The sequence below is a fragment of the Microcebus murinus genome, chromosome 10 (assembly GCF_040939455.1).
Source record: "Microcebus murinus isolate Inina chromosome 10, M.murinus_Inina_mat1.0, whole genome shotgun sequence".
Lineage (NCBI taxonomy): Eukaryota > Metazoa > Chordata > Mammalia > Primates > Cheirogaleidae > Microcebus > Microcebus murinus.
The window spans coordinates 98,659,495-98,685,898 of record NC_134113.1 but is presented as its reverse complement, the minus strand read 5'-3'; the positions used below and the strand labels follow the sequence as shown (position 1 = coordinate 98,685,898).

General features: G+C 49.5%; 1 protein-coding gene, 1 long non-coding RNA gene and 1 pseudogene across 5 annotated transcripts in view; 1 reads left to right on the top strand and 2 right to left on the bottom strand.

Moving 5' to 3' along the window:
- Positions 1 to 500: 500 nt before the first annotated feature.
- LOC105861859 (large ribosomal subunit protein uL23 pseudogene) lies at positions 501 to 1,071 on the bottom strand (annotated as a pseudogene).
- A 3,341-nt stretch (positions 1,072 to 4,412) lies between these two features.
- LOC105861862 (uncharacterized) overlaps positions 4,413 to 26,404 on the bottom strand; it is a 37,165-nt gene continuing 15,173 nt past the window's right edge. The window contains exons 3-6 of one of the 2 annotated variants that reach the window (XR_012921493.1): positions 13,930 to 14,152; positions 7,977 to 8,080; positions 7,041 to 7,176; positions 4,413 to 4,883 (exon numbers count right to left, since the gene is read on the bottom strand). This is a non-coding gene — a long non-coding RNA (uncharacterized LOC105861862). Of the gene's footprint in view, positions 4,884 to 7,040; positions 7,177 to 7,976; positions 8,081 to 11,088; positions 13,444 to 13,929; positions 14,153 to 26,404 lie in introns of those variants that run through there. The other variant, XR_012921494.1, reaches the window with a different exon arrangement.
- On the top strand, positions 10,362 to 24,232 carry TUBA8 (tubulin alpha 8). 3 transcript variants are annotated; one of them, XM_076007771.1, is made up of 5 exons: positions 10,362 to 10,380; positions 17,540 to 17,762; positions 18,619 to 18,767; positions 20,560 to 21,240; positions 23,920 to 24,232. In XM_076007771.1, exons 2-5 carry the CDS (start codon positions 17,735 to 17,737, stop codon positions 24,211 to 24,213), a joined length of 1,152 nt encoding a protein of 383 aa, XP_075863886.1. In that variant the 5' UTR covers positions 10,362 to 10,380; positions 17,540 to 17,734; the 3' UTR covers positions 24,214 to 24,232. The 3 variants fall into 3 exon arrangements, with proteins under 3 accessions (XP_075863886.1, XP_075863885.1, XP_012603184.1); XM_076007770.1 differs by lacking the exon at positions 10,362 to 10,380 and adding an exon at positions 10,772 to 10,854; XM_012747730.3 differs by lacking the exon at positions 10,362 to 10,380 and adding an exon at positions 10,899 to 11,082.

Sequence of the window (26,404 nt, the reverse complement as noted above, 5' to 3'; positions counted from 1 at the left end):
AGGCTGGAGGCTGGAGGTGTGAATCTATTCTGAAAGACAGGCAAGAGTCCACTGCAGGGAAACAGGCACAGGTGGATAAGGTTTTTTTTTTTGGGGGGGGGGATTCTTGAAATTTTTTTATATTTTATTTTATTTATTTATTTAGAGACAGAGTCTCACTTTTGTTGCCCAGGCTAGAGTGCTGTGATGTCAGCTTAGCTCACAGCAACCTCAAACTCCTGGGCTCAAGCGATCCTCCTGCCTCAGCCTCCCGAGTAGCTGAGACTACAGGCATGCACCACCATGCCCGGCTAATATATATATATATATATATATATATATATATATGTATGTTTTGTTGGCCAATTAATTTCTTTCTATTTATAGTAGAGACAGGGTCTGGCTCTTGCTCAGGCTGGTTTTGAACTCCTGACCTTGAGAAGTCCACCCACCCCAGCCTCCCAGAGTGCTAGGATTACAGGTGTGAGCCACTGTGCCTGGCCAGGTTCTTGAATTTTTTTTTTTTTTTTTAAGGTGAGAAGATATATATATATTTAGAATTAGCCAGCTGGACTTGGTTTAGATGATCCCAATTTTGTTGGCAACGTCCAAAGCATCATAATCAGGAGCCAGTCGAACATATGCCTTCTTCTCTCTATCAGGCCTGATCAGGGTGTTGACCTTGGCCACATCAATGTCATAGAGCTTCTTCACAGCCTGTTTGATCTGGTGCTTATTGGCTTTGACATCCACAATGAACACAAGTGTGTTGTTGTCTTCTATCTTCTTCATGGCCGACTCTGTGGTCAAGGGGAACTTGATGATGGCATAGTGGTCAAACTTGTTTCTCCTGGGGGCGCTCTTCCGAGGATATTTGGGCTGCCTCCCGAGCCGCAGTTTCTTTGGCCGCCGGAAGGTGGGTGACATACCGATCTTCTTTATTTTGTGGCTGTGGACACCTTTTAGCACTGCCTTCTTGGCCTTCAAAGCCTTTGCTTTGGCTTCGGCTTTGGGAGGGGCAGGAGCTTCCTTCTTTGCCTTCGGTGCCATCTTGTGAAAAGGATCCAGGTTCTTGAATTTTAACAATGGGTTTGTGAGGCAAATTGCTGGGGACAAAATCCAAAAAATCAAACCTACCAGTCTGAAAGACAACCTGGGTCTTAGCCTGGCTCTGCTGCCACAAGGGATTCCAGCATTTTATTTTCAGGGTTTTTTTTTTAACATTCCACACTATTTATTATATTTGTAAGATGTGAAATGCTTTCTATTCATTCAAATAATCTTACTTGAAAAAAAAAAACATGAAAATGAAATAATCTATGTATTCTCTTGAATATGCATTCATATGTGCTTATTACGACCATATAGCTACCATTTTGAGTTCTGCATTCTTTTCCATTTAATGTCATCTCTTCAGCTTTCAACATTATCCATTTCCTTACCATATGTATCTGTTTCCTAGGACTGCTGCAACAAATTGCCATGAATTTAAGGCTGAAAACAACAGAAATTTATTCTCTCCTAGCTCTGGAGGCCACAAGTCCATCAAGGCACCTCCCTCGGAAGGTTCTAGTGGGGCATCTTTCCTCATTTCTCCTGGCCTCTGGTGGTTCTTGGTGTTCCTTGGCTTGTGGCAGCATATATGCCAATCCTGCCTCTGTCTTTATCCGGCCTTATTCTGTGTCTCTATGTCTTCTTTTCTGTCTCCTAGAAGGATGCATGTCATTGAATTTAGGACCCACCCTAACCCAAGATGATCTCATCTTGAGATCCTTAACAACAACAAGACCCTTTTCCCAAATAATGTCACATGCTGAGGTTTGAGGTGGATGTATCTTTTGGGAGCCACAATTCAACCCGATAGTCCCTATTAGTGGCCACACAGTATTTCTTTCTATTTCTATGTTGACCATTTCAGTTCTTTCCAACCTTTTTTTTTTTTTTTTTTTTTGAGACAGAGTCTCGCTTTGTTGTCCAGGCTAGAGTGAGTGCCGTGGCGTCAGCCTAGCTCACAGCAACCTCAAACTCCTGGGCTCAAGTGATCCTCCTGCCTCAGCCTCCCGAGTAGCTGGGACTACAGGCATGTGCCACCATGCCCGGCTAATTTTTTATATATATATCAGTTGGCCAATTAATTTCTTTCTATTTATAGTAGAGACGGGGTCTCGCTCTTGCTCAGGCTAGTTTTGAACTCCTGACCTTGAGCAATCCGCCTGCCTCGGCCTCCCAAGAGCTAGGATTACAGGCGTGAGCCACAGCGCCCGGCCCCAACCTTTTTTTTTTTTTTTTTTTTTGAGACAGAGTCTTGCTTTGTTGCCTAGGCTAGAGTGAGTGCCGTGGCGTCAGCCTAGCTCACAGCAACCTCAAACTCCTGGGCTCAAGCGATCCTTCTGTCTCAGCCTCCCGAGTAGCTGGGACTACAGGCATGAGCCACCATGCCCGGCTAATTTTTTCTATATATATTAGTTGGCCAATTAGTTTCTTTCTATTTATAGTAGAGACGGGGTCTCGCTCTTGCTCAGGCTGGTTTCGAACACCTCGAGCGATCCGCCCGCCTCGGCCTCCCAGAGAGCTAGGATTACAGGCGTGAGCCACCGCGCCCGGCCCCAACCTTTTTTTTAAATGATAATTCTTCAAAAACACCTCAAGTTTTACTCATGGTACGAAAGCAACACATCATTGCAGTAAAACACATGGCCTGTAGCTCATCCTTTAAAACCAGAATAGCCAAGTGAAAGTCAGTACAGATTCTTATTTTTACTTAAAAAACATCAAAGGTACACATTGGGAACTGAACTATTATGCTTTTTCTTCTTTCTAGAGATATGACATACATGTTTTCTTGTCAGTAAGATTCTACCAAATATTGTACTAAACCAAAGCAGACAGATGACCAGTAAAGCTGTCTACTGCCTCCTACTCATGCTGAGCTAGACCAGTGGAGCACCATCTTGGCAGGAGAGATTTCGATAGGAAGAAGAAATTGCTGACTCCCTAGCTACCCCATCAGAAAACCTAACAAACTGGTTTATACATTTCATGTATTTTAAGCAAACATGCACAAACATACTTAATATGCTTTAAGAATAGGATACCTTTTAGTCTATTTCCAGAACACAGCATACATTCATTGGTGCCACATAAAATGGGAATGCCAACATAGAAAGTGATTTTACCCTCACAGCACTAACAACTAAAAAGCATACAGCATATAATACTTTGATCTTTAAGGTGGTAACCATGGAAGTTCCAAGATCATATCCACTAGGTTAGCCTGAGTATTTGTCTATACAAATAATGTGTAAAAGAGAGTTCAAGAAAGAGTGGGACTATGTCAGGACCAGCAGAAGACATAGTGATACAAGGACTACAAATGTTAAGACTGGGAATTGATTTTCACATGTAGCTTTTAGGTAAAGGACATGGCTGTCAGTTGATTCCTATAGCCAAGACTGGCTGTGATCATAGGAGATTCAGAAATCTCAACATGGGGCAGCTAGCTTGAGTAAATACTCCCACAAATAGTAAAAAACCACATCGAAGCTGAAGGACTGAAACTCCAACCCATGTGAGAAAGAACTGTGAGTGCACAAAAAGATTCATGCCAAGCCTGGTGGGACAAAGAGGGTTGGTGATGGTGGGTTATTCCATGCTGCTGACACACTGACGCTTGTTGGGGAAGGGCTCCATCAATTGTGACGCTCCACGTGGATTGCTTCAGAGAAGTCTGCTTCAGAAGCACCAGGAGAGGTGTCTTCTTGGGGAGGGAAGGAGTTACCGAATACAAGAAGCCGTTTTAGTAGAAAGATATCTGGAAGGGTCAGGTCATTTGTTTTGTTTTTTTTTTGAGACAGAGTCTCGCTTTGTTGCCCAGGCTAGAGTGAGTGCCGTGGCGTCAGCCTCGCTCACAGCAACCTCAAACTCCTGGGCTCAAGCAATCCTCTTGCCTCAGCCTCCCGAGTAGCTGGGACTACAGGCATGCGCCACCATGCCCGGCTAGTTTTTTCTATATATATATTAGTTGGACAATTAATTTATTTCTGTTTATAGTAGAGACGGGGTCTTGCTCTTGCTCAGGCTGGTTTCGAACTCCTGACCTCGAGCAATCCGCCCGCCTCGGCCTCCCAGAGTGCTAGGATTACAGGCGTGAGCCACCGCGCCCGGCCAGGTCATTTGTTTTTTTTTTTTGTTTTTTTGAGACAGAGTCTCGCTTTGTTGTCCAGGCTAGAGTGAGTGCCGTGGCATCAGCCTAGCTCACAGCAACCTCAAACTCCTGGGCTCGAGCGATCCTTCTGCCTCAGCCTCCCGAGTAGCTAGGACTACAGGCATGAGCCACCATGCCCGGCTAATTTTTTATATATATATATCAGTTGGCCAATTAATTTCTTTCTATTTATAGTAGAGACGGGGTCTCGCTCTTGCTCAGGCTGGTTTTGAACTCCTGACCTTGAGCAATCCGCCCACCTCGGCCTCCCAAGAGCTAGGATTACAGGCGTGAGCCACCGCGCCCGGCCTTAGGTCATTTGTTTTTGATCCATCAATACTTAATATGAAGGAGGAGTTGCAGAACAGAGTCAGTCTTTCCAAGATGTTTTCTTCTTCCTCATCAAGTCTATCAGGCCAGTGACATCAAGATGATCACATTCAGTGCCTGGAGGTGGGACCCAGTGCTGCAGATTGTTTGGGGAAGCTGGCATAATTTGCACAAGGAAGTCACCACTCAACCAGTGCTTAGGTCCAGTCCTGGTCTTCTTTTCTACTCTGTGGTCCAGAAACATTTCTTTAAAAGCCAGAAAATCGATGTGAACAGTGTGGCAAACATGGTACCAACTCCTTTGTCGTTATGGTACCCTTATGTTATGCAAGTCGCCTGCAAAATCCAGGAATCCACTCCAGCGGCTGTTCTATCAAAGAAATGTATTGGTTAGACTGAGGCATGTAAAAGTTGATCTCATTCACGCCTGTAATCCTAGCACTCTGGGAGGCCGAGGCGGGCGGATTGCTCGAGGTCAGGAGTTCAAAACCAGCCTGAGCAAGAGCGAGACCCCGTCTCTACTATAAATAGAAAGAAATTAATTGGCCAATTAATATATATAGAAAAAATTAGCCGGGCATGGTGGCGCATGCTTGTAGTCCCAGCTACTTGGGAGGCTGAGGCAGGAGGATTGCTTGAGCCCAGGAGTTTGAGGTTGCTGTGAGCTAGGCTGATGCCAAGGCACTCACTCTAGCCTAGGCAACAAAGCGAGACTCTGTCTCAAAAAAAAAAAAAAAAAGTTGATCTCATGGAGGCAGAGAGTAGAATGGTAGATCCAGAGGCTGGGAAGAGTATGTTGGGAGGGAGAGGAAGAGAGCTGGGTTAATGGGTGCAAATATACAGTTAGATAGAAGGAATAAGTTCTAATGCTTGATGGCAGAGTAGGTGGCTATAGTTAACAGCAATGTGCTGTGTATTTCAAAATAGCTAGAAGAGAGGATAGCCCAACACATAGAAGTGATAAATACCCACGATGATGGATGCCCCAAATACCCTGACTTGATCATCACACAGTCCTTACATGTAACAAAGTAATATCACATGTACCCCATGGATATGTATAAAAATGTATCAATAAAAATGTTAAAAAGTAGGTATGTAGGTGAGTTGATTCTCTTTTATGTCTTCACATTGCTGATAGTACTTGTCCATGAAATTTCTCTGTAATAACTGGAAGGCATCATGTATGATAGTGTCCTCTAAATATCCAACAATAGCATTGAATTCTGCATCAAAGGTGGAGAGCAGCACACGGCCCTCTTCCTCCAAGATGTCCATCAGCTGGTGGCTCCCCCTGCCCGTGGCTCACGGGTCCAGGCTCTGCCCACCCTCCAGAGCCCCACCACGCCCAAAGGAGGCCTCGCCACCCAGCCTGGCCAGCACCTCTGCACCACACTCTACTTTCTGCTGATAAGAATAACAAGGCTGTAAAGAGATAGATGTGAAAATGCTGTGAAATCACCAAATGCTGGGTAAATCGGTTAAGATGAGAGTACTGGTTTTTTCTTTTTGGGTTATTTTCTTGGGATAGTTTTCGAAAGTGGATCTACAATATCCATAGGGAAAACAGTCTTCTTGCTCTTATAACACACCGCTAGGATGTGCTCCAGAAAGACTGGATCACTTTGCGACACTCATAGCAACATGTGAAATAACTGGAAAAAAAGAGAGACAATTCAACCAACTGTTTCTGTATCTGATGGGAGGGAAATAGAAGAGAGAGGAGTCAACTGTCTACGGAGCACCGGGCTTCAGAGGGAAGGAGATAACGACTCACGGCCTTGTCTTTCCTGTGGTGCCACTGTAGCTTACACAGCCCTGCCGGTGCTGTTTTAGGAGCTGGCAGGGGAAGAAAGTGGCTACCTGATCTGTCATGGAGCCTTGGATGCGGCGAGGGCCAGGGCCCAGGCACTGGCCTCGGACCAGCTTGGGCCAAGGTATGGAGATGAGTTTTCCTGAGTCCCCATCTCAATCCCTGACTCCAGCTCCAAGTGCTCACTGCCTTCTCTTCTTGCTGCCTCATGTTTCTGCAGAGTTCTTCCTGACTGCCTGATGTTACTTTAACACCCCCACCCCAGGAGGTGAATTTAACAGGGATCAAAAGCTAATGCCAGCTGGGCACTGGGGAGGCCGAGGTGGGCGATTGCTCAAGGTCAGGAGTTTGAAATCAGCCTGAACCTGAGCAAGAGCGAGACCTCGTCTCTACTAAAAATAGAAAGAAATTAATTGGCCAACTAAAAATATATAGTAAAAATTAGCCAGGCATGGTGGCGCATGCCTGTAGTCCCAGCTACTCGGGAGGCTGAGGCAGGAGGATTGCTTGAGCCCAGGAGTCTGAGGTTGCCGTGAGCTAGGCTGATGCCACGGCACTCTAGCCCGGGCAACACAGTGAGACTGTCTCAAAAAAAAAAAAAAAAAAGCTAATGCTGAGAGGATCCTCTGAAAGCTGCCATCTCTGACGTCGACCCACTGGGAGGAGTGGGAGCAGGAGAAGGATCAGAGGAGAATGTTGCTTTCGCCTACTTACAGCAGAACAGTCCAGGCCTTCCAGGGTTGGTTTGGAAGGAGAATTGCCTGGGGAAAGGGCCAGCTGGATTGTGCAGTCCTGGGGTTCACTTTTTTCTTTGGTGGTCTCTTGATTATGGTGCTGCAACCACGTGGACCTCCAAGGGGAAGCACTTTGTCAGTATGATACCATGGCCAAAATGTTCGTCCTCCTCATCCCTTACTGCCCTGCAGCATCTGTCACAGCTGCCATGCACTCACACACACTAATATGAATGTATGTAAGGTGCTGGGGATAACCAAAGTTAAATACATATGACAAGTTCCTGAATCTAGATAATCTGATCCCAAGATAGTGTTTGCTCTCTGGAATTCACCGGCTCATCCCAGCTGCATGGGTGGCTGGAGATGAACAGCTCTTTTGCACGTCTTCCTCTGGGCTCCCTCTACATGGTAAACTCCATCTTTAACACCCACTACCCTGGAGCACTGTCCTAGACATCTGGACTCTCAAGTCTAAGCTAAGAGAACAAGGGTCAGTCCTCTTTATATGGGTTTGCTCTTTCCATCCAGCTGAGCTCAGACTCCCCGAGTGCAGCCCAGCTCCACCTCTCACCAGTTATGTGATAGGGAATAAGAAGTAACATTTCCACATGTTCATCTGTAAAATGGGGATAATACAAATTTAATTTCAGAGGTTTGTCGTGAGGATTTAAGGAGCCGTTAGCACAGTGTTTGGCATATAAAAAGTGCTCAGTGTCAGGAAATACTGCATAAATAATGAATATGTAAATATCACGAAGACTCTTTTCCTGGGCGATTGATAGAAATTATCTTATCTCCTACTCAAATGAGTGTGGCTCAACTTTTTAGGCCATAACTGTAATTATTATATTTGATAATATGAACTCACAGCAGAAAAATTAATACAAGAAGAAATACACTCACACATACTAACTGGAATGTGGTAGAGGTGGGGTCATTTCTTTAATAGGCCCAAGTCACACAGTATGGGTGGTTGCTTTCTCATCAACAGCCTGGGTTTGACTTCAGTTTCTCCATCTGCAAAAAGGGGACTGTATTAAAGTTCGCCAGAGAAACAGAACCAATAGGAATTACCTACCAGCCTGTCTAGGTATCTAGAGATTCATTATAAGGAAATGGCTCATGTAATTCTGGGAGCTGAGAAGCCTGAAGATCTGTGGTTGGCATGCTGGAGACCCAGGAGAGCTGATGGTGCAGTTCCAGTAGGGTCTGAAGGTGTCAGAACCAGGAGAGCCAATGGCATGAGTTCGAGTCTCAGGGCAGGAGAAGACCAGGGTTCTTGCTCAGTCAGTCGGGCAGGCAGAAGTTCCCTTTTACTCAGCCTTTTTGTTCTCTTCTGTTCTTCAGCAAACTGATGAAGCCTATCTGCATTAGGGCGGGCAGTCTGCCTGACTTGGGCTACTGATTCAAACATCAGTCTCATCAGAAACACCCCACAGACACACCCACAGTCATGTTTGACTAATATCTATGCACACCATGGCCCAGTCTAGTCGACACATAAAATTAAACATCACAGGGACTAAAATAGCTTGTCCCTTTTCCTTTCCAAACTTCTACTCGGGGAGGAGAGCAGAGGGGTGGGATGGAAGAAGATCACTAATAGATCTGGGATGCCACAAGTCAAATAACTTTAAGGGAGAGGACTCAAAAACCAAAAAGAAGTAGACATTTTTTACTCCAAAGACTCCAAGTCCACTGTCTTAGTCTGCTAGGGCTGCCATAACAAAACACCATGGGCTGGGTGGCTTACGCAGCAGAAATGTATTTTCTCACAGTTCTGGAGGCTGGAAGTCCAGGGTCAGAGTGTCGATAGGGCTGGTTTCTCCTGAGGCCTCTGTCCTTGCCATGCCGACGGCCTTCCCACCGTGTCCTCACAGGGCCTGTCCTCTGTGCCTGCACACTGCTGCTGTCTCTTCCTCTTCTTAGAAGAATACCAGTTTTACTGGGTCAGGGCCACACTCTTATGACCTCATTTAATCTTAATCACCTCCTTAAAGGTTCTATCTCCAAATATAGTTACATTGGGGGTTAGGGTTTTAAGATATAAATTTGGATGGGGGACACAATTCAGTCCATAATAGCCAACCATCTTTTTATCTCCCTAGAACCAAAAGATGCTATCTTCAGCATTTATGGTGTAGTCATAGCTCCATCCAGCCCCAAACGCCATGAAGAGGAAAGACGAGGAAATTCAAGAACAGCATCATAATGCCAGGTAATTCAGTGCCACCATCATTGCTAGCTATCATCATCATCATCATCATCATCATATTTATCAGGAGACTGTAACAACCTGTTCATGATATATTTATTCAGCAATGTTTATTGAACCATCTGATGTACTCAACTAGCTACCTTTGGGAGGAGGACACTAAGATGAATAGGGCTGCAGTTTTGCAGGAGTGTTTAAGGGTGCGCGCACACGCGCACACACACACACACACACATCTATAATCCACAGTAAAAAGTGATAAATACCATGGAAGAAGTAATGGAATATACTATGAGATTGGAAGAGAAATAAATATAGAGTTAATAATAATCATCATCCTTTATTGAGCACTTGCCATGTGCTTGGCACAGTTAGCTTAATCATGATTCTTAATTTTCAGGATTTTGCATTATAAGATAGACAAAAATTCAACTGATAACCTCCTAATTACTGTATGCATCAATGGGTAAAGCATTGTGTTTGGTACTCTCTCAGGCGCAAAGATGATTAAGACACATGTCCTATCCTCTACAAACTCTTACTATAAATCGGAAAGTATATGAATGGGTGGCCAGCAGAACAAATTGCTGCATAGATAAGGAAAAACCTGTTCTCACTCTCTCCTGGCCAGAGCTAGGTCGCTCTTTGGGAGTGAAAGGGAAGCTAAACCTCTAAGTGTGCTTGGAACCGTCAGAGTCATGGAGTCCGGTCACAGCAGCACTGCTGTAGCAGTGTCTGGAGGAGGAACGACGGCCTTGTCTGCGGCGACGTGGTGCCTGGAGGTCAGGTGCCCGAGGAAAGTGGCAGAGAAAGAGAAGCAGGGGTTACACCCTCAGCATGAAATAGCCCCAGGCGGGGAATTCTGCAGTGAGAACAAGGGAAAACCACCTTGCAGCCCACCGGCCAAAGAGGCGAGGAGAGTGGAGTGAAGGGTTGACGAAAGTGATAAATGGGTAAAGAGGGCCTCTAATCGAAGGCAGGCTCGTTCTCCCGCCCATGTGGGGGCGGGGAGGGCAATTCGCTGCCCTTCCACGTGGCGTGGCTGCAGAGAGGCGGCGCTACAGCTGGGCAAGACCGCGGGACCCGACGTTGCGACTTAAAAGTAGGGGGATCAAGGGGAGAGGTTTGCAAACACTGGCGGAGGGGAGGTGCGCCGATGGAGCAGCGAAAGCAGGCACAGCCGGAGCACCGAGCGCCCGCGGCGCTGCAGGAGCCGTGCGCACGCCTCGCACTCGGCTCCCGGCGGCCGGGCGGGCGCGTGGGAGGACCCGGCTTCGGGCGGAGGCTGCGGAGCCTGGCCGCTCGGCCTCCTGGCGGGTTGAGGGCGGCTGCAGCCAGCCGAGCCCCACCAGGGGCCTTTCCTGCCCGGCCAGCTGGTGATGGCGGCGGCGGCGAGCGAAAGTTTGCGGAGGCGTGAACAATTTGTCTCCGCATTTTCCTGTCGCTTTCCCGGGCGGGTGGAGCTGTGACGGCTGCCCTCGCAGGGCGCACGCCGAGAACGCGTGCACGCGCGCCCTGGCGACAGCGGCGCCTGCCCGGCCGGCGCGAGGAGCCCCGCCGCAAGGGGCACCGGCAGGTGCGCGCCGGGAGCGGAGCGGCGGTGGGCGGGGACGAGCCTTTGTGACCCGCCGGGGCCCTCCCCTCCCAGGCACTGTGATGCTGCCCGGCAGCCGCCGGCCCGGCATGTCTGTCCCCGGCGCCCTGCCTCCCAGCGAGTCACAACAGCGGAGGCGGCCGTATCCGGAGCAGCTGGGGAGGGCAGGCCCGGCTGCGAGGCGAGCGGGCGAGGAGAGCGGCCGCGATGGTGAGGCTTCCCGGGCCGCCGGCCGGGCGCGAGCCCAGCGAGGGCGTGTCTACGCGGGGGGCGAGCGGATCCGCCGCTCCGGCTCTGCGGAGCTCGGAGTCTCGGGGCGGGCGGTGTCAGCGCAGAGCCGAGAGGTCCGCACCCTCCGGCGGGGAGCACCTGGTGCCCGGTCCCCTCGGTCGCTCGGGGAAAGCAGGGAGCTGGCCGCCGCCACTCGGGCCCTGGGGGGCTTGCGCACGCGGGAGGGGCCGGCCGGCTCCCCAGCTGGCAGCTGTGGGCTAGAAAGTGGGGGAAGGGGGCGGCCGAGGACTCCAGTCGGTGGGCTGTGCCGGGAGGATCCCTTGAACTCGGGGGTCCGAGACCAGCCTGAGCAAGAGCAAGACCCCGTCTCCGTCTCTAAAAAAAAAAAGAGAGAGCGAAGGGACCGGCGAGTTCCCGTGGGAACCTCTAAGCTCGCGTCAGGCCTGTGCAGAGCTGGGCGGCACTGTCTGTGGCCTTTGTGGTTGGCATGTCCCCTGTTAGTGTCTTCCTGGTAGCGTTTCTCCTAGATAATAAGCTGTGAATAAGAGAACGAAAGTGGAGCAGGCCCCGAGTGCATGGGATTAAACTCGGCTCTTTCCCGCCCCCGCCCCAGTGTCAGCCACAGCTCAAGGCCTTCTTACGTCACAGCGTCCCGGATGCTGGGGGCCTCCTTACTAGACACCCCGACATCCCCAAAGTCCGTCCGATGTGAACCCCATAGCCGCCCTAACTGCAGCGCCTGCATCCGGGCCCTCTCCTGGGTGACCTTGACTCGCTAAGTCGCTATAGGTCGATGCTTTATTTTTGCTGTTCTGACCGATTCCAAATGTGTGTGCTCTCCTATTGAAGGGTTCCGAGCAGAGCCGGTGTGAGATAATGCGAACAACGTTCTGTGAATCACGTTTGTTCTTACTTTAATCTCCTCTGTCAAACTAGATCTGCTTTTCACTTGCCACCCCTGACCTAGCTTCTAAAATACACGTGATGTGTTATTTCAGCCCGACAGCTAGAAACGATCTGGCGTAGTCACATGCTTCCTGAAAGCAGCTGCGTGCCATCCGAGTCCACGGCGAGCAAGGGGGTGTGGACTGGTCTCAGGCTTTCACACAGCGTACACTGTGGCCTGCGCCACCTCCTTTCTTCGTAATAGCCAGTTTCACTGTCTTGTGAGGCTTCAAACTAATTTGTTTTTAAATAGAGACAGGGTCTTGCTCTGTCACCCAGGCTGGAGTGTAGTGACATGATCATAGCTCCCTGCAGCCTTAAACTCCTGGGCTCAAGTGACCCTCCTTCCTCACCCTTCGGAGTAGCTGGGATTATAGGCTTGTGCCACCACGCCTGGCTGATTTTTTAATTTTGTAGAGATGGGGTCTTGCTATGTTGCCGTGGCTGGTCTTGAACTCCTGGCCTCAGAGATCCTTCTGCCTCAGCCTCCCAGAGTGCTGGGATTACAGATGTGAATCACTGTGCCTGGCCTGAAATGATGTTTAAAGCTTCAAAGCCTCCTTTCTACTGAGGATAGTGATTAGCTTATCTTGATCCTCTGAGAGCAAAGCAAGGGGAAATGACTAATACTAAAATAGAAAGAATATAAGATTGACATAAGAAAGGGTTTCTTGCAGTGGAATTATAAAAGGGCTGCAAGTTCTAGAATTTCCTTTTTTGATGTTCTGCAAAACATAGGCTCTCCTTCCCAGGCAGGATGGCCACAGGTGGCCTGGAGGTCTCGTCCGCCCTGCCCTTTGCGAGCCTACATTCCAGACAAACTCGGCAATTTGTGGGACCTGCCCTAAATTTTCCTGCCTCTTGTTCACACTGCTCCCACGTCCACCTAAAATGTCCCCAGGTCGTCTTAGCATGTCTGCATTCATCAGGGTCCCTGTGGATATTCCTCCTTTAGGAAGCCAACCTAGAAGTTGTCTTTTTCTCCTTTGAATTCCCATTGCATTTGATCCTACACTTCTTAGGCTCCGGCCCTGTCCTTGCTGAGTGGACCCTTGGGGAGGGTCTCGTCCTAATCATTCCTGTATGTACTGAGCGCCACATTCAAGCACTGGGCTCAGTGCTGAGTGTTCAGTGAGGAAACAAAGGTTCCTTTGTGTCACAGAGCCTAAGGTCTCTACTAGGAACATCAGAAAACTGAACAAGTAACTTGAATTCGGTGCAATAAACATGATGCTTGGGGCGAAGGGGACTATGGCAGCAAACGGTAGGGGCCTTCGGCTGGCTTGGGGTTCTCCAGGTTTCCTGTAGGAAGTGATGTCTAACTTGAGAGCCGAAGGACTGAGTAGCAGTTACCCAGTACTTCTCCATGCCTTCTTGCACATAATAGCCCCAAATCTGTTACAGGAATAAACAGAGTAGGCACCTCGGTAATCATCTCAGCACAAGGTCTGTGGAAGGGGCGTCAGACTGATGTTGAGGAAAGGAATTCCCAGGTCTCTCCATCTCCCTCATCCTCACCCCCTAGACAGCTGGGCAGTGAGGCTTCAGCAGCACGCAGGGGACCCCTCACACCTCACAGGGTCCCAGGAGAACAGAACTTGTCTGAGCTCCACAAGCCCAGATTCGAAATAGAACTGAGAGAGAGAAATAGTGTGAGCAAGAACGCATGCGCTCTGGTTGGCTAGAGAGGGGAATCTGAAATATGAGTTTGGAACAAACGTAGGACTTAAATATCTTCTGCTGGGTCAGTTTACCCTTGCCCCAACCCCTCAGCCCCACCCCCAGCTGCACGCACTGGCCCTGAGAAACAGATTCTTGACCCATTTTCAGAGGCTACCCCCATGAGCCAGTCACTGTTTCTCTCTGCACTGAAGCTCTTACCTGCTTGGAGTTTTGCTGTACAAGCTTGGTCTCATGCTGATGTAGATGTGGGCACACCAGGGCCTTAGAAGTGCAGGAGCAGGTGAAGCAGGAGGTTGTGTGGTGTGAAGGAAAGAGCTCCGGCCAGGGTCAGAAGCCCTGGATTCTGGTGCAGGCTCTTTTGCTGCAGAGCTGTGCAATCTTGGATTTATCCCTTTACCTCTCTGAGCCTCCACTCTTTCATCTGTAAAAAAATGGAGAATCCTATTAGGTGATCCATGTGGCCAGTCCAGCTATAGGACCCTGACTATTCGAAGCCAATGTATTAGAACATCTCTGGCTGTGATGTGATAGATGCACGGCCTTTGCTGGGGGCGCTGGCCTGCTCTGGGCTTGTCTGGGTGGGCCTTCCAGGCGGAGGACGGGCATGGTGACCAGGCCGAGTGGCTGGAGAATGCCAGCACAGTGCCTGGGCCAGGGCAGCTCCATGGAGGAGCTTCGCACGGTGCCCAGTTCCCTCCAGGAGCAGGCGGGAAGCACAGCAAATGCTGCAGGTGTGCGCACGCCGCAGAGCTCCGAGAAGCCTCATGCAACTTTTAATTTCACTGTGATTCTACATGTAACTTTAAAATCCTTATTTGCTCTCACAAATTAGGCGCTTAGTAAATGTTAGTGGAATAAGTGACTACGCGCACCAGGCCCTTGGGAAAAGACGATTATGCTGCGTGGGGTCCCTGCTCCTGCTCTGCTTTGTTATTATTATGTTTTGCTTTTTATGAAAACAGTTATGATAAATTTCAAACCTTCCGCAAAGTAAAGTAGTATAATGCTACCATATATCTATCACCCAGATTTAATATTATAGTAAGAATTTTTTTCCCTGTATTTACTTTGGTGCTTGTGAAAGTGTCTTAAAGTACAGACATCATGGCATTTTACCCCTAAATAGCTTCAGTTGCAACCCTGAATAAAAAGACATTTTCATACTTAACCACATTTTTATAATCATGCTTAACAAAAATCAATCAGTATCTCTATTTATCTCCCAAATATTTGGATTTGTTCAAACCAGAATTCAGTCAGAGTCCACACAGCATATGTAGCTGCTATGCCACCTTCTGGATTTATTTTGTTTCTCTGATATCACTTACCTTATCCCTCTGATCCCTGTGTTTTCTGTGACGTAGAAGTTAAATCTAAAGGGTTTAGTAGATTAAGGCTGAGTATTTTTTACAAGAATTTCTCCTGGGTGGTGGAGTGTGTGTCTAATTGCATCACATCAGGAGGCCTTCCATGTCAGGTCGTGTCACCATTAGTGACACTCACACTGATCACAGCGTCAGATACTTTCCCCCTGCGGCTGTAACGGCGACTCCTCGGCTCTGCAAGTCCAGCTCCCCATCAGCCCTTCATCTGATGGTGTCGGCATTCCCTCCCAATCAGCTACATGGTTAGAAGCTGTAATACGGCAATACTTCATAATCTATATCTACAGTGATCAGCACACTGTCTTCTGTTAAATAAAACAGATTTCCCTAATTAACAGGGCCTTTTGGATGGGGACAAATGGGTTTTTCTCTGGGGGTTTTCTTTTAGGACTTGTGGATTTTTCTGTATGCATCTTGTTTTAATCATTACTGTCATCATTCTTTCTGATGCTCAAATTGTGTCATCTTTGGCAGCGGGAGCCTCTTCCAGTTGGCTTAGACATCATCCCGCCTTTGTGAGCTTCTGTGCCTTTAGGCATTGTGAGACGTTCCAGGCTCATCTTGTACATTCCCCGCCCCAGACCTGGAAATTTCCATTTCTCCAAGGAGCCCTGGTTCCTGTTAGTGGGGGATGGTATTCAGAGACCTTCCTTTCTCTTGGTTGGTGCAGCTGCGTGTGCAGATGTGGTCTGGGGGTAACGTGCTGGGTGTAGGGTGGCTCCTGCATGTAGGCCGCTGTTCTCCTTAGGCCTGAATTGAGTCCTAAGAGGGAGGCAGAAAATACACCACGATAAAGGAGAGAGGAATGGGGACCTAAGATCTCGAACTTCCTACATGCACTTCTTCCCAGTGCAGAGAAAGGCTACAAGGTAGCCTTATAATGAAAATGATAAACAGTAAAGACAGCAACAGCAACAATAGTAGCTGGCTTGTTATTTTCAGATGAGGGAGGTTAAATAACTCCGCCAAGGTCACACAGCACAGCAAGTAAATGGAGAAGACAAGATTTGAACCTTGGGATGGGGACAACTGTGGAGTGAAGGCTTTCCCTGGCCACCAGGCCCACGCAGCTCAGCTGGGCTGCACTCCGTGTTGGGCTGTGTTACACACGGGCCTCGGTGCATACCTGTGCTCCGTCCTCCCCAGAGACAAGGGCCATTGCTCAGCTCCAGCACAGAGACAGCTGTAGAGTAGGGCTCACTGTAAAACCGAATTAGGTTAGCAACAGGTCCTGGTGCTTCTGACCCCTCCAGATGCTGCTCAGGGCATGCCTGGGGACTCCTCCCCGTTCCCAGGAGCCCTGCACGTTGATGTGGACTCCACTTGCTTCCGAGCCCAGCCATGCTCTCGGGAGGCTCTGCTCCTGGCTTGGGTTACCCAGAGCTGGAAAATGCCAAGTCAGGTCATGGATAAGAATAGAAGCCGCAGACCAGGCACATGCTTCCCTGCCGGGCTCTGGCGGACCCCACAGGCACAGAGCCGCCTCATGGGCCGCTGCCTCGCACAGGCTGGGCTGGGGTAAGGGTGATGGAGTCCATCTTCCCAGCAAACCTTCATGGTGGGTTTCTGTCCGCACACACACACACGTGCACTTGTAGACACACAACTCCGCATCTGGAGCTGTCAGCACTAGGATGAGCCAGGTAATTGTGGCTTCGCATCAGAGCACTGCAGAGATAAGGACGCTCCAAGGGCTAGCTTTATTTAACAGTTGGCCTGACAGGCAAAAGGACAGGTTAAGGCAGCTACAGTTCCCCAGCATTCAGAAGAGCCTCGTTTATACCCTCCCAAACCTCTCTCGACGAAATACCAATCCTTTCTCATGTCTGTCTTTGTAGCCGTGACACTAGGGACACCCATGATGTGTACTTCCAAAGCACATTCCTTTCACGGGTGTTCGTCTGCTCTAGGGTATTCTGACTCTGCGTGCGTGCGTGTGCGTGCGTGTGCGTGCGTGTGCGTGTGTGTGTGTGTGTGTGTGTGTGTGATGTCTTGGAAAGCCAGGGTTAAGGAATGAATGTGAATGCTGCCCCTGTGTGTGGTAGTAAATGAGGGATAGTTTCTGCCATTATCACTGGTTCTTCCTTGGGCCTTCTTCACCAGAACAGGAGTATTATGGTTTGGAATTAGCCCCTTGCTTCATCTCTGCAGATGCCCACTTTTTTCTTTTTCTGGTACAAAGGATTAACCCTGAAGAGCAATCTTTAAAGCAAACTGCAAAACAACTGTGTCTTCTTTGGAGCCAAGTCCTGGTCCCACTGCGATGGTGCCTAGGCACCTGCCACCTTGAAGCCTACCTAGTGATGGGGGTGGCATGGCTGCAAGGTGAATGCCAGTGAGAGGCAAGCCCTCAGATATGAGGGACAGGGGACAGGCGTGGCTGGGGCGCTGAGACGCTCTGACCGGGTGTGCCCTCCCTGCAGCGGGAGTGCATATCCGTCCACGTGGGCCAGGCGGGAGTTCAGATCGGCAATGCCTGCTGGGAGCTCTTCTGTCTGGAGCACGGCATCCAGGCAGATGGCACCTTTGGCACCCAAGCCAGCAAGATCAATGATGACGACTCCTTTACCACCTTCTTCAGCGAGACTGGCAATGGCAAGCACGTGCCCCGGGCTGTGATGATAGACCTGGAGCCCACTGTAGTAGGTGAGTGCTGGCCGAGACCCCCGTTTCCAGGGGCGACAGAGATCAGGTTCTCCTCACCGAGGTGCTTTGCACAAATGCAAAGTGCAGGGTACCCTCCCAGGCCGCTGGATACATGGATGTTCTCCCTGGGAGGAGTAGAGGAAACCCGAAGAGAAGAGGTGATGTAGTTGGGCTTGGTGCACCTTGATCTGCTCTGTGTCCACTTTGGTAGACCCTTGGAGGTGAGCCGAGCCTCCTTGGAAGCCGCTATGGGGCTCTTGCTCCTTTAGGACCTGGAACATAACTTTGCTTTGAAGTCATTCTAAAACATGTCCAAAGCCTGACATTTACCATTGCCACCTTGAAGTGGAGGTGAGGGGGTGAGACAATTCCTGGGAGGACCTAGGATCTGGGCAGATCACCAGGACTCACTTTCTGTGTCCCTAGAACATTCTAATGCAAATTAAGTTATATTATCAGCATTAAGGATAACCTTTCAGCATGAAAGAAAAAACAAAAGGTTAGCCTTCAGGGGCAAGGTAGAAGGAGCGCAATCAACTTTGGTGTCTGGTGAGCTTTGCAAACCTAAGGTTTTTCAAGTTCCAGCCAGCACAGCAATTGCCTGCCTGAGCCACAGGCCCTAGCTCTGTCATTACCTATGTTACCCAAGAATGAATTCTCTTAGCCTTTTGCAGATTTATTATAGGGCTGTCTGGTTTCACCTCAGTGGCGTTTTATATTAATAGGTAGAGGAAACCAAAAGAGTATCACATGGTAATCTAACAGGAAGCTTCCTCCTGGGGACCACGTGAATCTAACGGGAGGCTTCCTCCTGGGGACCACGTGGTGAGACCTAATGGCCTCCCTCTCTTGGCAGATGAAGTTCGGGCTGGAACCTACCGCCAGCTCTTCCATCCAGAGCAGCTGATCACAGGAAAGGAGGATGCAGCTAACAACTATGCCCGGGGCCACTATACAGTGGGCAAGGAGAGCATTGACCTGGTGTTGGACCGCATACGGAAGCTGGTAGGTGTAGCCAAGAGCAGGGGTTGGTGAGTCCAGGCAGAGTGGACAGGCGTGGCCTCACACCTCTTTGATCAGGATGGGTAGAGGTACATGACCTCTGACTACAGGATACAACTCCAAAGGTTTGGGAATTTCCACTTATGTTCTGTAAGAAGCATTCACAGGGATGATGCCCGTTCTCTACCCCGGCATCATGGACTGTGCTACAGGCTGATGCCCTTTTCATACTTAGTGTTACCCTATGGCAATATCTGGAGAAGATTCCAGGTATAAGGTAGGTCTTTGCTCGTTGGAAGCATAGGTTACCAAAGCATTTATTTTTTTTAATTTTTTTTTCTATGTAAAGGTTTTTTTTTTTTCTGGCATATTATGGGGGTACAGATTTTAAGATTTCAATAAATGCCCTTCCCCCCCCCAAGTCTGAGTTTCCAGCATGACCATCCCCCTCATCCCACATCTCACTCATTATGTATGTATATACCTGCCCCCCTCCCCCCTCCCCCCTGCCCAATACCCTATTACTGTAGTACCTATGTGTCCACTTAGGTGCTGCTCAGTTAATACCAGTTTGCTGGTGAGTATATGTGATGCTTGTTTTTCCATTCTTGGGATACTTCACTTAGTAGTATGGGTTCCAGCTCTATCCAGGAAAATATAAGATGTGTTACCAAAGCATTTAACTTGGAAGCACAGAGGGAGAGACTGTTGATACATTTGAGCACTTAAAAATGCCATTACAAATGTCAGACATGTTCCTTCATTTAATCCTTAATAATGACACAAAGGAGGTCTCTTCCCTGTATTTTACAGATGAAGAAATTGAGCACCAAAGTGGTTCAATACTGGGTCACACAGCTAGAAAGGGGCAGGTTAGGGTTTGAATCAGGTTGGTTTGATTTCAAAGCTCTGAGTGGTAGGTTGAGTCGCTTTGTCTATTTAAGCTCCCACTTGCTTATCTGTACAATGGAAAAGGTTGTTCTTGATCCCACGTTCTTACCTGGGAGTTAAGGATGCCAAATTTTTGTATATGTTCACTTTTTCTGTCTAAAGGAAGGCTCATAGGAGTCATCAGTCTCAAAGCCATCTGTGGTCCCCAAATGTTTAAATCATACCTGACGGGAAAATTCTGTGAATTCTCTCAGTTCTAACAAGAGCTAACATTGAGTGCTACATGCCTGGTTCTTGCTTAGCACATTATGCTATCTCATTTAATTACCACAATAATCTTATAAGATGAAGATTTTTTATGTCCCAACTTTAAGAAGGAACATAAGTTTGGAGAGGTTCAATTACTTGCTTAAGTTTTTAAAACTGGAAAATGGCAAAGTTGATATTAAAACTCAGGTTCTCTGCTCCATTTACATGTCTGAAATTAGTACCCCGAGTCACCTTCCAAGGCTGGGTTGAGATGTGCCGGTAGCAGTCCTCACAAAGTCAAATGACAAGGGCAGGGGAAGTGGGCAAGGAGTTGGGGCTCTCAAAGGGCAAAGTCACTAACCCCTGTGGCTCTGAAGCTCTCATACTGGTCAGCCAGGCTATGGGGCTGAAACCTCCTGTGCCTAGCGGCACGGGCAAGAGCAGTCTGCCAGCCCAAGTTCTAGCCTCGCCCCCAAGATCAGTACGGCTCCTGTGTTTGTCCTTACTCCTTCAAGGCTGTTTTGAATTCACCCCACAAAGTGTTGAGGGGCAGAGTAGGGCAGACAGAGCAGGTTGCCTGGCTTTGTCCACTTGGGGGATGTTCCGAGAAACTTGTCTGTCCTCATGGTTTCTTCTCCTGTCCTCCTCTCTCCAGACAGATGCTTGCTCTGGCTTGCAGGGCTTCCTGATTTTCCACAGTTTTGGAGGGGGCACTGGCTCTGGCTTCACTTCTCTACTCATGGAACGCCTCTCTCTGGATTATGGCAAGAAGTCCAAGCTCGAGTTTGCTATCTACCCAGCCCCCCAGGTCTCCACTGCAGTGGTCGAGCCCTACAACTCCATCCTGACCACCCACACCACCCTGGAACATTCAGACTGTGCTTTCATGGTGGACAACGAAGCCATCTATGACATCTGCCGCAGGAACCTAGACATCGAGCGCCCCACCTACACCAACCTCAACCGCCTTATCAGCCAGATCGTGTCCTCAATCACTGCTTCTCTCCGCTTTGATGGGGCCCTCAACGTGGACCTCACTGAGTTCCAGACCAACCTGGTGCCCTACCCCCGCATCCACTTCCCACTGGTCACCTACGCACCCATCATCTCTGCCGAGAAAGCCTATCACGAACAGCTCTCCGTGGCTGAGATCACCAGCTCCTGCTTTGAGCCCAACAGCCAGATGGTGAAGTGTGACCCGAGACACGGCAAGTACATGGCCTGCTGCATGCTCTACCGGGGGGACGTGGTGCCCAAGGACGTGAATGTCGCCATCGCCGCCATCAAGACCAAGAGGACCATCCAGTTTGTGGACTGGTGTCCCACAGGCTTCAAGGTAAGAGCTGATGACTGAGGGAGGGGACAGACAACTAGAGGAGCAGGGGAGACCGCCCAGGTCGGGAGAACAATGTCTGGGGCTGACAGACAATTCCATGGGTGCTTCTGGCTTGATGTGGCGATGTGGGGAGGGACCTAAATGAAATTCACATGAATTTAATTCAGCTTTGGTTGAGACACAAAAGCTGTTAAGTTTTGTCTGCTTAAGGCACTTTAGAAAATGCATGAGTTTGGTGCTATTCTAAATTGGTTAACCACCTATGATTTTGTTTATGAGGAACAAGTAACGACTTGGTATCAACTTGAATCTATTGGCCTGCATCACAGTGCATTTGGGGTTCATAATTCAGTTCAATTTGCCTAAAGCTAGTTTTAATGGATATTTTACACTTCCTGGTACATGATAATTTTGTGGCCGTTTTAATTTTAGAGCTAGCCAAATTATTCAAGTTGCCAGAGAAGTATAATTCCCTCCTCAAAAGATATGTGCTCCCAATTTATTTTGAAAAATTAAATATCCTGCAAGTTTTAATTTGGAGTAACAATAAGAGGATTTTATAGTTATCATATGATTATGAGTCATGCATACTATGAAGCCCTCATGTTTTCCATTACCATTAACCAGGAGTAAGTAAAAACCGAGGAAGCTGTCATAGATTAGGTGTCTTGCAGCCTGGAAGATGCCAGATTCTGAGAATCAGTGGGGAGATAACAGAATAGCCAGGGAAGACGCCCGGGTTCCAGGACCAGGAAATGTAGAAAGTTGCCGCCACCCCTTGAGTTGGACTGGCAGGGCCGGCAGCCTGGCTGTGCATGTGAACAGTGTGACCACATTGTCCTGTGTTCCCATGGTCTTTTGTCAGATTCTACCACCATTCACATTAGTTAGTACCCTCTAGTCTTGCCCTTAATAAGCCAAAGGTTTACTGAGTGCCTATTATGTGGCAGTGGTTGTACCAGTTGCTGTAGACAGAGACAAGCATATCTCAGTCCTTCCTTGGTGGTAGTTACAAAAGTGAGCACTTTATGCTGGCCTTGTGACTGGCGTATCTGGGCACGAGGCTGTGACTTAGCCGAGCTCCTGCATAAGGCAGTGTGGCTTTCCTTCTTACTGCTCAACTCCTAGCTACATATATAATCCTTTTTCCCCAGACTATGCCTATTTTTATGTGACGGTCTGGCAAAAACAGACAAGGTCTTCTAAAAAATTGAGCTCTTTTTTCTTTTTCAAAAGAAACAAACAGCAAGCTGGTAGGAGAATGAATGGGAAAAAAGAAAAGATGAGAGATGGTGGCGGGGTGGAGAAATGAACAAAAAGGAGATGCCTCTCATTCTCTCTTGTTTATTTTAATTTGATGCTCTGGGGTTATGTCTACAAAGATAAGTAAGGTAGTATTAGTGTAAACTTAAGTTGCTTTTCAGAAAAGTTCACGCCATGGGAGTGGATGTTGCTAAACTTCGTCCTCTGGCATTCTCCCCAAGGATATTGTCCCCCTTGACTCAGGTCAAGCGTTGTTTGTTTGGCTGAGAGGAGAGGTGGCTCCAGGAACAAGATTTATACTGCTCAGGGCCAGATCTAGCCAGATACGCTAGGGTGGCAGAGTTCACATTTGTTCCTAGCTCAGCATTGCCTCCACCACCACGATGCCACATGTGTGTACAAGAAGTGACAGACCACTGTGGGTTCAGCAGAGGGTGACCCGCTTTCACTGCGCAGCCCCTGCACTCCTGCCATGCCCATCCAGAGGACTTGCATCTTGAGGCAATGAGTCTGTGAGACTGGCAATTAAAGCATGAGGAGGAGAGGTGGTTTGGGACCTCACTGTGGTTCTCAGTGTCTCGTAAATAATATCAGTTTGTCACATTAGACTTCTTCCAGTTTCCTACAGTTCCTGGGCTTAGCTTTGGCTTGGGATATGTGTATGGGGAGAAGAGAGATTTCTAGGCCAGTAGCCCCACCATAAGACTGGGCTGAGATTAGACTGGAGGGCCCTGATGTGTTACCAGAGGTTGGGGACTTGGCTTGTGCAGGCAAGATCTTCAACTTTCTTTGATTGGAATCCCTGCTTTTCTTCTAAAAAACCCCATTTCCCAGAAACTTAAAGCACAGTTAACACTAACACCATCTCTCAGGACCTCTGATCTTTTTATTTACTGCTCTGGAATATCCCTGTGACCTCTTAAACAGCCCTTCACTCTTGGCAGAGAAACCTCCCTAAATCTGTTTGTAGCCAAGGAACTTCAGATGACCATCTGGGAAGGAATAAACTTCATAGTGACTTCCAGTCTGGGAATTGCTTTGCCTCTGAAAGGAAGTACACTTCTCCTCTAGGGACTAACACGTGCTAGACACTTCCCACCTACTGGCGGTTCCGGCCATCACTCCCACCTGCCTGCTCGCTGCGCTCCACTGACAGGTCTCCCCGAAAGGCAGGAGCCCTGTTCTTTCCTTCTCCCGCCTTGATTCCCAGCCCTTCCCCTTGAGTTTGTCTGTCCCTGACCCCACTGGCCTTCACCGCCCCCGAAGTACGCAGTTGTCACTGCCTGCCTGCCTCCCCAGCTCCCGGTCCTGCCCACGCCACCCTGCGGGCATGCTCCCACCCGCGGCCGGTCTTGAGCTATCCTTTGGCTGACTTGCACCTTCTTCTGTTGCCCCGCCTCTTTCTCTGTCCCTCAGGTGGGCATCAACTACCAGCCGCCCACCGTGGTGCCAGGGGGGGACCTGGCCAAAGTGCAGCGGGCCGTCTGCATGCTCAGCAACACCACGGCGATCGCGGAGGCCTGGGCCCGCCTCGACCACAAGTTTGACCTCATGTATGCTAAGCGGGCCTTTGTGCATTGGTACGTTGGAGAGGGAATGGAAGAAGGAGAATTCTCTGAGGCCAGGGAGGACCTGGCTGCCCTGGAGAAGGATTATGAAGAAGTGGGGACTGATTCATTTGAAGAAGAAAATGAAGGGGAGGAATTTTAAATATACATCTGCCCCTTGACCGTGTCTCTTTATTTACGCCACTTCACTCGAAGTACGTCACCTGTTTGAGAGTAACAGACCCCAGCCCAACCCCAGTCCCAACCCAGCCCGATTCCTGCCTTGCCCAGGGCGGCTGCATGACGCTGGTACCCACGGGTGACGTGACTAGGCCACAAGTGGACGCTGAGCTCCATCAGACCTTCCCTTGGGTTAGAGCAGCTTCGTGTCACTAAAGAAGATGAGTGTTGCCGGGCGCGGTGGCTCGCGCCTGTAATCCTAGCTCTCTGGGAGGCCGAGGCGGGCGGATTGCTCAAGGTCAGGAGTTCAAAACCAGCCTGAGCAAGAGTGAAACCCCGTCTCTACTATAAATAGAAAGAAATTAATTGGCCAACTGATATATATATATAAAAAAAAATTAGCCGGGCATGGTGGCGCATGCCTGTAGTCCCAGCTACTCGGGAGGCTGAGGCAGAAGGATCGCTCGAGCCCAGGAGTTTGAGGTTGCTGTGAGCTAGGCTGATGCCACGGCACTCACTCTAGCCTGGGCAACAAAGCGAGACTCTGTCTGAAAAAAAAAAAAGAAGAAGAAGAGTGTTGCTGTGTTTGGGTGAGGGGCATTGAAGTCATGTGTGAGGAGGCCTAATCGGGAGTTTCCTTCTAGATCAGGCTGGGTCTGACCCCAAAATGTGGCCTGGTGTCTGGAGAATGGGGAAACACTGGAGAAAGAAAGATCTGGGCACTGGGGAGATTCCCGGGAGGGCGTGGGCAGAAGGGCACAGTACCGGTCGGCAGCATGTCCGGCATCACCGAGAGCCATCACACAGTCACCCGTCCACCGGCCATTTGAACACACGCTGTCTAAGAGCCAGAGACCGACGCATTTCCCGTCCCCATAAGCTCATGAGCGAATGAACGAGATCTCCCAGCTGGTGCTGGGAGAGATGAGAGGAAGTGTCTGGGAGTGTCCTGGGCGCAGGGTGCTCAGACAAGGCCTCACCTGGACTGGATGACCTGAGGCTCTGGAGCAAGAGGATCCAGGTGTGGGGATAAGCAAGTGCAAACACAGGGCGAGCTCAGAGCATCTGCAGAGCAGAAAGGAGGCCGGCGTGCCTGGAGGGTGGCGAGAGGTGGGAAGATGCAGAGGGCGTCCAGCCTCCCAGGCCGGAGAAGGACTTTAGATTTGCTCTCAGTGAAGCAGGAGCATGGGACGGTGTCAGGCAGGATGCGTACTGAACCTCGCCTCCACACACACAGCGCTTACCTCCGCTCCTCCCAGCAGTCTCAGCGTGGACATTCTGCTGATTTCATAGATGAGGAAATTGAGTTAGAGGGTTCAGGTGTTGGGGACGGTAGGAGGTGCAGCCCAGTTGGCAGGGCCCACAAGCTCTGTCTGCCCTGCACTGTTGCCACTGCTTGGTGTGTGTGCCAGGCTCCAGTGGCTCCTCATAAAATGAAGGGTGGGGAGAAGGAAAAGACTGTCATTTACAAAGGAGAGGATGAGTAAATGCATCTCTTCCCTGAAGTTGGCAACTCTGGCAGAATTTCAGGGATTATCACAGGCTGCTCTTACTAACCAGCCAGTAAGACACCCAGGACCCGGCCTGTGGTTCAGCACACACCTCCTTACCTGCGGGCTTGCCCCTAGTGTTTCTATCCTATATTCCTTAGAAGCCCTGAGAGAAAATAGAATAAAATATTCCAAGAAAGGGGAGACTACATGGAGGGGATGCTAATCACTTCTAGAGGATTGTTTCCTTCTTCTATAAGGAAATCATGGTGCCAAAAGGGGAGGTCAGATCTGTTGTCCACTGTGGCCTCTCTTGCTGGAGATCCCCGCTGCACCAGGTCCCCCTGCACCAGGTCCCCCTGCACCAGGTCCCCCTGCACCAGGTCCCCCTGCACCAGGTTCCCCTGCACCAGGTCCCCGCTGCACCAGGTCCCCTGCACCAGGTCCCCCTGCACCAGGTCCCCCTGCACCAGGTCCCCCCTGCATCAGGTCCCCCTGCACCAGGTCCCCCTGCACCAGGTCCCGCTGCACCAGGTCCCGCTGCACCAGGTCCCCCTGCACCAGGTCCCCCTGCACCAGGTCCCCCTGCACCAGGTTCCCCTGCACCAGGTCCCCCTGCACCAGGTCCCCCTGCACCAGGTCCCCGCTGCACCAGGTCCCCGCTGCACCAGGTCCCCCTGCACC